Raw genomic sequence first — 10,495 nt, 5'->3', positions numbered from 1 at the left:
AGAAAGAGAAAAAGAAAGGAGGCTAAAAATGAAAGGAAAGGGGAAAACAGGGAAAGAATATAAAGGGGAAGAAAAAAAAAAAAAAAAAGACGTAATCCTAGGGGAAAGGCAAAACTTTCCCACACTGGCACACTGGAACAAACAGAACCGCTCCTGCCCGCGGGGCTGACAGCCCAGTACGGCCCGCACCGACTTTCCTTTCCCTTCCCTTCCCGCTCGTCGGGGCGGCCGCGGGGGCCGGGCGAGACGGGGCGGCCCCTCCCTCCCTCGCGCCGGCAGGGCTATAAGGGCGGCCGGCGGCAGCGACGTGTAGCCGAGACGCGGCGATGCCGAGTGCGCTGTTCCTGGCGCTGCAGCACGACGGCGGGCGGATGGAGCGAGGCGGCCGCCGCCGCAGCGAGGCGGAGGAGGCGGAGAAGGGCAGGATGAAGAGAACGATGTGAGTGGGTCCCCTGGCCCGGGCGGAGCGGGGGCCCCGCGGGATCCCTCCAGAGAGCCGCTTCCAGCCGCGGGGCAGGGACCGAAGCGGGGAGGAAGCGTGAGAGCAGAGCAGCTTGTGGTCTCTGCCACCTGCAGCTGTACTTTGGCTGATACCAGTCACAGGCTAGCGGGCCAGTCTGTTGATTTAAGCGAGGGGAAAGTCGTTCACTTGCCCTCAGATGCTGTGGGTGATTCTCTAGTTAGAGCTGGCAAAGCCACGTCAGGAAAAGTTTTGCAGCCTTTGCCAGTAAAGGGATGGGTGCCTAAAGCTTTTTGAGTTGTCACGTTTAACAGTCATCTTTCTCTTGGTTTTTCCAGCATTAAAGATTGGAAGACAAGACTGAGCTACTTCCTGCAGAACTCTTCCAATTCTACTAAAATGAAGTCCAAGAAAGTGGGGAAACACCGCACCTACTTCAGGTAAGTTACTGGAAAGAGATTTTGTTTAAATATTAAGTGTACTACAGAAACAAAGCTTGAGCAATGGAGTCTAATGTTCTCCATCTCTTTATGCAGACCTTCCCCTGAAGAAGCCCAGCTGTGGTCAGAAGCCTTCGATGAACTTCTTGCTAACAAATGTAAGTTTGCCCTCAAAAAGTAACATTCAAGAGCAAAGAGGCAGTTCACTTTATACATCTGTAAGAGATTGCTTCCTCAGTATGCCTTTCTAATAGAAATAGATCTGATTCTGGTCTTGAAAGTTAAATGCTGTAAACAGTTGAAAGCCAAAATTCATAGCAGTACTCTTTAAAAAAAACCTTGTAAATTAATATTAAAACCATCAAGAATACTTCACAATAGTGGATTTTTTCTGTAAGCTTTGCAATTAAAATCATACCTGTCAGGCTGGCTTTGCCAAATATGACAAGAGCATTTGCTCACTGAGCTTACCACTTAACGAAGTCAAATGCATTCAAATAACTTGGGAAGGATTCTGCAACAGAACTTCAGTCATTTCAGGATTTTATTGTAGTTCTACAAGGAAAAGCACTCAACAGCAAAGCAAAAAGACTAAGAAATAAATTAGCATTTGCTCTTTGAACTTGAGTCATCTTTTCCATTGCAAAAAAAAAAAAAAAAAGAAAAAAAATATTCCAGAGGTTTGTAGCACAGTCATAAATATTTACTCCAGTGTAAAGGTTAACACTGGAGTTACCATCTAGAGAGAGGGGTTATGGATATATATATACAGGCATCACAAAAGGGAACTAGAAATGGGTTTCATTCTTTGCGTATGTGGAATTTCTTTATTGCTATGATACCCCTGAAAGAACCAGACCAGAACTACTGCAAAATGTTTAGGTAGGAGCAGATGTGACCACTGGATAAATTCAAGATTCCTGAAATAGTTAATCAATATGGTTTGTTGTTTTTTCTTTCCCTAGATGGTCTTGCTGCTTTCCGAGCTTTTCTGAAGTCTGAATTCTGTGAAGAGAATATTGAGTTCTGGTTGGCCTGTGAGGACTTCAAGAAAACCAAGTCACCCCAGAAGCTGACATCAAAAGCAAAAAAAATCTACAATGACTTCATTGAAAAGGAAGCTCCCAAAGAGGTAAAGGAAACTTAAACCTAAGTGCCCTGTTCTGTGAGTTCTTACAGCCTTTCTTTCTCTGAACTCTAAGATACAGATGCATCTTTGTATGCCGTACAAACGGCATACAAACAGCATCATGCATACCTCACCATTAATACTTGTGTCTGGATGCAAGCCTCTCCCTAACTGCTTTTCACCAAGCTGGAAAACAGCATAAGCAGTATTTCATAGTTTCCATCTTAACTGGGAAAAGTCAACAGCTGCATGTAATACCTGTAACATAGTTCAGTTTCAAACTGAAAGATAGTATATCAAAATCAGTATATCAGTTTTGTTTAAAAGAATAATTTTCTTAAAGAGCATATCATTAATTTGATCCTGTAGTAATAGGCTCTTGCATTTTCTACCTCTTCAGATATTTTATGGTGTTTTCAACTTCCTTGAATTCAGTTCTCAGAAGTAGATGTCCTTTTTATTTCAGATAAATATAGACTTCCAAACCAAGAACATGATTGCGCAGAATATTCAAGAAGCCACACATACCTGCTTCACTGCAGCACAGAAGAGAGTTTACAGCTTAATGGAAAATAACTCATACCCACGGTTTTTGGAATCTGAATTCTATCAGGAGCTGTGCAAGAAGACCCACATCACCAGAACAGCCCAGGGAACATGAGTGATGGAGAAGAGCAAAAAGAAGCCTCTCAGCTAGTGAGGAAGCAAGCCACAGCTCATGGCAGCATCCTGACCTGAAAGACCGAGATACTGAGTGCTCAGTCTGTTTGCCACAATGCAAGGACGAATACTGACTATGGTGCAAAGCTGATGGCAAAGAGTGATGCTGTTGGAGGGCATTCAGTGGTGGTGGTGAAGCCTGCCAGCCAGCTGCTGGCAATGGGCTTCTCTGCAAGTGCTGCAGTGAGAGCATGCATTAGACCAAGCTGCATAAGAGTTATTCTGTCATTGCTGAGGTGGCAATGCAGCAGGTCAGGACAGAGCTTCCTTCTTGTGAACAGAAGCTGCTGGGCAGCACTGGGAACTTGAGTAATTGGTTGCATACTTGTTTTTCCTAAACATCAAGCAGTATTGCTGTTGGCAGTCACTTGGTTTGTTCACTAGCTGCAAAGAGACATGTTGGGTTTCTGTGCAACTTCCAGACAAGTAACAGCACTGTGCAGTGAGGGATTTAACTCAGTTCCCAGAAGAACAGGTTCTGCAACTAAAGTATGCAGGGCTGGGTTTTGTCAGCAGGGCTGCATGAGGCTAGAGCGAGAGCAGAATGTGGCCAAGGCGAACAGGAGCTGTACAGTATTATATGTGAATTATGATTGTGTTGAATGCTGCAATAATGTCATAATTCTGTCTTGAGGACAGCAAGCTTCAGTGAAGTCTCTTATTGTTTTTCTTAAACTATAAACTATTAAACTATTTTGATACAAAGTTTCTTCTGTTACTTAACTTGTTTTGCACACACACACTGTCTGGCACTGAGCTCTGGATTATTGGGACTGTGTCCTGGGTGTGATCTTCATAGGGCTAATTTTAAAGCAGTTACTTCTTAATCTACCAGGCAAGTGCTTTGTTTGTATTTTAACACAACAAAAATCCTCAGAACTCAAAAGCCTAACAGGGGAGGCCTATCACATTCTCAGTCTTAAACAAGTCCCATGACACCCATCTCTAGAGCAGTGCAAGGCACATGTATGGCTACACATGACAACAAATCAGCCAGAAAGCAGCAGTATTGTTGCTCAGGATCACAGGCACCAGTAGCACAGTTGCTGCTACTCAAGACTTCTGCTTCAAAAAGAGCTTAAGAAGACTTCAGTGTCAGGCTGCAAAACCTGTGCAGAGTCAGGAGGGGTACAATACAAGCTACAATAAAAGCATTTTGCTCCCCTTAATAAGCACTCACATAGCAGGGAAAGTTACTTGTCATTATTCCATGTCAGTTTTTCTAACTGACAACATCCAAAACCTGTACTTCAAAAACAGTCCTCAATTTGTTAGTTTTGTGATTTTTCTGAGTTCTAGGTCTGTTTAGGTCCTGGGTCCAGCTATTTTGACTCCAATCCTCAGGCCACAGCTTTAATTGCTTAATGCACATATATCCACCTCTGCAAGCATCAAGAAAATCCTAACTACAGTATTTTCTACTTCAATTACACATACAAAGATTGTTCAAAAGCAACTACTTCATGCATGTATATACATACTGCAGGCTATGTAGCAATGTGTATATATACATACACACAGATATGTGTATTTATTATTCTGCCTCTATACATGCAAAGAAACAAATATGGTACAGCTCCCACTCTGCTCTAGCCCCATTTCTGGGGCTGTGAGAGCTAGCTCTCATACAGCTGTTTGCTGATCAATTAAGTCCACATAAAGCAAGCACAAGAAACACTCAGCCCTATGATTTACTGCAACAGAGAAAGGTGGTTTTTCTCATTTTTTCCTTCCCTAACCAGGAAAAACAGATTTGGGCTGATAATTGCTTTTGTAATCTAATGAAATAATTTGAAAAGTGTAAAAATAGCCAGAGCTATACCTATTAATGACTCAGAGCCAGGACAGGAATAATTCCATGAAGCTTCATTGGTTTCAGTGAAGCTGCATTAATCTGTGCCAATTTGGGATGTGGTAATTAACCACTGCTAGTGTCTGGTTTCAGGGAAAGAAGCATTTCTAGTTTCAGCAGGTGCCCAAACTACTTATAGCACAATATGTAGTTCAGAGGGGATATTAGGCAGGGCATCACTGCCTGAGGGCTGTTATTGTATATTTTTAAGATCTGAATCATCAACACTGGATTTTAGGAAGGCTTGTGAGGCAGCTCCGTAGCTTCCACAGAGCACACACCAGGGTAGCAAACCAAGCCGTGCTGAGCCCCTGACATGGTGCGTCTGCAGCATCTGAAAGCCCTAGTTTCAAGGCTAAGCTTTGCTGCAAATTTATGCAGATCAACACTAAAAATAATAAAAAAATATTTTTAGTAAAATACAACAGATCTGTGCACATGACATTGCTTCCAGTTGTTGCTTTTCCAGTTTTTGATGAGAGCCCTGTTTTCCCAACTCCTAGGAGTAAGCTTCACCAGAAAAAAAGGGCACTATAGGCACATTGGGAGTGCTGCAACCCAACAGATTGCTATGAATATTTCCTGGAGAACTACAAAGCCACTGATTGCTTTAAGAGATGCTGGTTCCATACTCTGGGCAGCCTTACAGCTGCAGTTAAAATTGGTACTGTGCTATCAGTATCCAATGGCAACAAGTAATAAACTGCTCATTTCTCTGCACCCTGGCCAAACAGTTCACCCTCCCACCCCAGTCCCACTGGGCTGCACACAGGAAAGCTTGCTGCTGTGGTGGGAGAAGACTGGTCTGGGAATGGCAAAGGGAAGACAGCAGAGCTGGGATCCCACAGGCCAAGGTGAGGGTGCTGCTGAGTAGCTGACCAGAGCATGGTCCTTCTTTTTTTAAGCTTCCATCAGGTTACAAAACTGCTCCATATTGCTATTGACAGCCACCCAAGGAAAATAAGAAGGGATCCTGACAAGAAACTACATTGCAGGAACCACAGCTATAAAGAAGCACAGGTCCTGAACAAGTCTCTAAACAAGCTTGACGTCTTTAGAGAAAGGATTTGCTGCAAAAAGCTGAGGACAGTGAGAAGTGGACATCTCTGGAAGGCAGAGGGTAGGAAAGCACCCCTGCTGTGCTGGTAGAGCTCAGCTACATAGCAAGACCTGGCTGATCCCGACATCAACACCAGTTCTTGCACTGCTTACATGACTGATGTTGGCATTTAGAGTCCGAGGATTTAGAATTGCTGAAAAACACCAACAAATCTGGAACTTGAATCTAAACATGTATCGCTGTTTTTAATCCACAGTCTCAATATTTGGTGGTTTTCTTAGCTGCTATAGGCAAGCTATTCCTCTGCTTTCATGTCACAATACATACACCTCTCCGCATTATTATGAAGAAAAATTTGAAATTGCAACTGGAGCATCCCTAATAATTCCCCAAACCACAACTTAATGCAAAGACTATGCAGCCATTAAAAAAATAAGATATAATTTTCTAAGCCAAACTCATGATTTCAGGAAACTCAGTAGCAGGTTTCAACTGTCTTGATCCAGCAACAGCTTCCATTTTTCAAGGGCTTGCGCTGGCACTACAGCATAGGGCAATCTGAAGGAGAGTCCTCCATGCTTTCAAGAAGGCAACACAAAGTAATCTCCTAAAATACAATACCAAAGCAGCTGGCCCTCAGCAACTGCCTTGGCCCAAAGGCTGGAGAGGACCTCTGAGCACAGGGTGAGCTCAACAGCGATGCTGACTCACCACTCCAGTCAAATGGGAAAGCAATACTGCTCAGTAAACAAACTGCAAGGCAATGCTCTTGCTCTGTGTATTTATGTATTGTGGCTGAAAAATGTACTAAGGCTATAAATAAATTCTGCATTTCCACTTGACATTCCAGATCTCCATTTAGAAAAGGGGACACTAATGACGGTTTGAAGGGCTTCATAGGCACATATATATGTGTGTGGAAAGGTTTCTTGGATGAGACTTAATAATTTGGCAACTTGCACAGAACAGAAAAACAACCTTTAGAAGCAGTTTTAGGATCTTCATAGATTTTTTTTTTTCTTTTCCAATTAAGCTTACTGTGATTCAAGAGGGAAAAACTGGTCAGAACATGAGACAACAACCCAAATTCATCTTTCTTCAGGTGGAAAAACATTACCAATGGCTTGTCCTCATCCCACCAGCACAGAAATACCTGGTGTCCCTACTGCCAAGAACAAAGTGTGAGCAACAAGAGATAGGGATAGGACTGGCAGCAAAATTACTACATAAAACCAAGGCCCACCCCAGAGACAGACCTACCTGCAGCATAAGTGTCCTTGATCCATCCAGAAGAAAAAGAGCTAGATATGAGGTCATACCCACAGCAAAGCTCAGGAAAAAAAAAACACTCCTCAAGGCTGAGCTTAAATGGAGCCCCAGCTGATGAGCAACAGCTGTGGATGTGGGTCCAGGTGGGGCTGCTCAGGGCAGTTACAGACATTCGTGTCCTCAGGGCCCTACCACAAACACCAAGGGCTACTGCAAGGTTACTGTGGGCTTCTGCACTAGTCTCATAGGCCCACCAGCTCACAAGCTGCAAAGCAGTCCGAGTTATTGAGGAGAGTCTGCAGTTCGATTTGTGCTGAACACCCTCATCAGTTAGCCTTGGACAGTTCTGTAAATGTGCTAATTGGCATAATTTTGAGTGCTGTAACTAGGAAATGATGTCTGGCCAGCACAGAAACCCAGGGAAAATAGTCCCACTGTTATCCTATGTAGGAGTTTAAAATATGAGTCCTTTGGCAATCTTTCATTAAAATAATCATTTAGATCAGAGTTTCCAGCATCTACGAAGTACCCATGAACAGCAATTAAGCAATGTTCCATTAAATATATTAAATATTCCATTCAAGATAATCTAATTGACAGAAATTATTACTTATGTTCCCCAGCCAGTTTTCCCACTTGGGATCTCATGGAATAAGTTGTTTCTGTGCTACAGATTTAGACCAGAGAGCAGCTCTGTAGCTTCTTGGATGGAAGCCTGACTTTGAGCTTTCAGGGGACGTGGTACTAATATAATATTTATAGGACTTGGAAAATCAGCTGTCCAATATGGAAAACACACTCAGGCGCAGAGCAGGCTGTTTACTGAGCTGGTGTATTCCTTCACCTTTGTGGATGTTGAAGGGAAATTGAAATAACGGAAGCATGGCAGGCACATGCGTTGTAGGGTAGCAGTGAGGAGCTTTGCTGCACCCTCCTGTTTCAACTATTGCTTTTAAAGGCTGACAGATTAACCCATTCACTGAGACCCCCTGGACCTGATGGGGCTGAGCCTGAGAGATGAAGGGGCACTGTGGTAAGCCATCCCCCCTGTCCTGGGGCCATTGCAGCTGTAGCATGTGCAGATGTGAGGCTTCCCCCACTCTCAGAAGGCTTCATACTGCGTCAGAGAGATTATCTGTCGTGTGTGGCTGCCCTCCCTGGCGTCCGCCCAGGCTGAATACGTCTGTTTGCAAAGTTGAGCTGTCTCCAGACTTGGCTGCAGTTGGTTCCTGCTGTTTACTTTCCCTGATAACACTGCGGGCTGGGACCAGGAGCCCGAGCAAGGGGAGGAAGGACTGCCAGGCAGGCCAGGAGTCTTCCAGCTGCCTTCAGTGCCATCAGCTGACTGAAAGGTTGGGTTTGCTGCTCATCCTCCCCACAAGCTGCTGGGTTTTGGAGCAGGGTTCCTCATTTTCAAAAGGAAGGTCAGCTCACGCGGTAACAGCAGCCCTTGGAAATGAAAATGCCAGATAAATACACAGCTTAAATGGGTCACAGTTGAAAGCTGAAGAGATGATCAGCCATGACCTTAGAATCAGATAGTCACAGAGCTTTACGGAGGGCAGGGTGGAGTGACATAGTTGTTACATGATCCCACTGGCTGCATTTTTATGATGCTATGGAGATCACGCTTGTTTCACAAGGCTAATGCATACATAGGTAGCTATTGAAAATGCACAGAATTTTCCCAATAAAGCCTCTTGGCTTCACCTTTTTAGAGGAAAATCAAGGTGCTCTACAGAGCTGGCTGTGGAAAGAGGTTGGATTAGCCTAACACAGAGGGACCAAATTAATTTTCATTTGGAATTCTGACAACTACCTTATGTCTCTAGAAATTTGGCCCTTACAAATTAGGGCCAAATCAGTCACTTTGAGGAACTCACTAAGCCAGGAATCAGCTCAGCACCTATACAACTCTTTCCATAAGTCAGCAGGGAAGAAACAATGTATGTGTCTTTTGCTAGCGCTAAAGCAATGATACACTACATCATCTTCTCAATTTACCTGCAACTAACATTTGCTTACTGTCGGCCAGTCCCAGACTCCCAGTCCTGATAGAAGCCGTCACACCTTCAGGGTGCTGTAGAAATGCTTTGGATACCCCCAAGACCCCCACTGTATGTTATGCTTTATTAATGCCAAGAAGCTCATATCCTTGGCAGTCACTTGCCATAGTCTGGCACCTGAAATGTTCCCAACGCCTGGAAAAGCCCATGTGAAAAAGGTTTTTTTCAGAACACTTTCCCAAAGGTTCAGAGGCCTCTGTGGGTCTCACTAAGTTAAGAGTGCTCTGTGCCTCAGAGCTGCCTGGGGGACTGCTGGTGCTGTAAAACATCATGGACTATTATAATTAAGCTCTGGAGCAGCTGTCTGCCAGCAAGCAGATTTGGAAAGAGGTGTATACAAGTGTGAGAACAGTATATGGCATCAGCTTTCATATCTTTTTTGAAAATTGGATCCTAGGACAGTTCCCAGCTAAACTGAGCTTCACTCAGCCACAGAGACTCTCCTGATACTGGCAGTGGTCACTGAGCACAGGTCTTCACAGTATGCCTTAGAAAGTTCATATCTAGAAAGGAGCAGTGGAATTTGGATATTTAATACTTGGAAGACAAACAGATCATCTTCCCCAAGATCAATATTTAACCTGTGTTTAGATACAAAACCTGAAAAGGTTTGAAGAGCACCAGCCGTTCCCCTCTAGCCAACCTCCCTTCTCCTTTTCATATCCCTTACCTAAGTATTTCTTCCCCACAGTCTAAAACATTGCACTTGCATAATAATGTCTTGAAGTTGTTTGGCTCTGACAAAATATGAGAGTACACAATTTTTTATGAAGTGTGGTGTTCTGAAACACGTACACAGTTGTAAACCATTGTTCCTTTTGCAGGTTTCCTTACAGAAACAAAAAATCACAATGGCATAAACCTCACTGTGATCTGAAACAAGCAGACTTCGCACACTGAAAGGTCATGTGTCTCTTGGTGTGCTCATGCACTGTAACTGCTGGAGAAGGTCTCTACCCTATGCACACAAGAACTATAGAAAATCTCTTTGTATTTGTTTTCTCAAGGCTGCTAATTATGGGGGAATCTCCTGAAAGTGGCTTCTAACTGCGTTCCCTTTTCATGGCTGGAATCAGAAGAATAAGTTTCTAATTCAACTTTACTGGCCACCATAAAACAGCTATTATTTTTCAGTAATTTCACTCCTATGAGAGAACCAAACGTTTATCAGGGCAACAAAATAGTGACAATGTCTAGTATCAAAAGGAGCACCAAGCAGCAACTGTACAGGCTGTACCATACATCCCAGCTAATGCACCTGCCCTGCAACGTTCCTGTCGTATTTAACCCAGGCTAATTATTACATAAAGCCTGGTTGAGCAAAGTCTGTTTTTTTATGGTGTCCATCAAGAGTTTGAGCAAGGTGTTGGATCTGGTGTCAAATCATCCCAGTATATCGCTGAACTTGTGCCCTCTGCAGTGCTAAGTGTTTATAGTGAAATGTAAGCATTGCACAGCTAACTGCCAGCATTGCAGCTGGGGATACCTACAGCCCTTCT

General features: G+C 43.7%; 1 protein-coding gene across 1 annotated transcript; it reads left to right on the top strand.

Moving 5' to 3' along the window:
- The first annotated feature begins 243 nt into the window (after positions 1 to 243).
- Positions 244 to 3,454, top strand: RGS2 (regulator of G protein signaling 2). The gene is made up of 5 exons (XM_030495333.1): positions 244 to 439; positions 799 to 900; positions 997 to 1,058; positions 1,866 to 2,032; positions 2,496 to 3,454. The coding sequence occupies exons 1-5, from the start codon at positions 327 to 329 to the stop codon at positions 2,688 to 2,690; spliced, it is 639 nt and encodes a 212-aa protein (XP_030351193.1). The 5' UTR covers positions 244 to 326; the 3' UTR covers positions 2,691 to 3,454.
- The last annotated feature ends 7,041 nt before the right edge of the window (positions 3,455 to 10,495 follow it).

This window comes from Strigops habroptila, chromosome 8, assembly GCF_004027225.2.
Source record: "Strigops habroptila isolate Jane chromosome 8, bStrHab1.2.pri, whole genome shotgun sequence".
NCBI lineage: Eukaryota > Metazoa > Chordata > Aves > Psittaciformes > Psittacidae > Strigops > Strigops habroptila.
The sequence above is the reverse complement of the archived record's forward strand: the minus strand, read 5'-3'. Positions and strand labels throughout refer to the sequence as shown.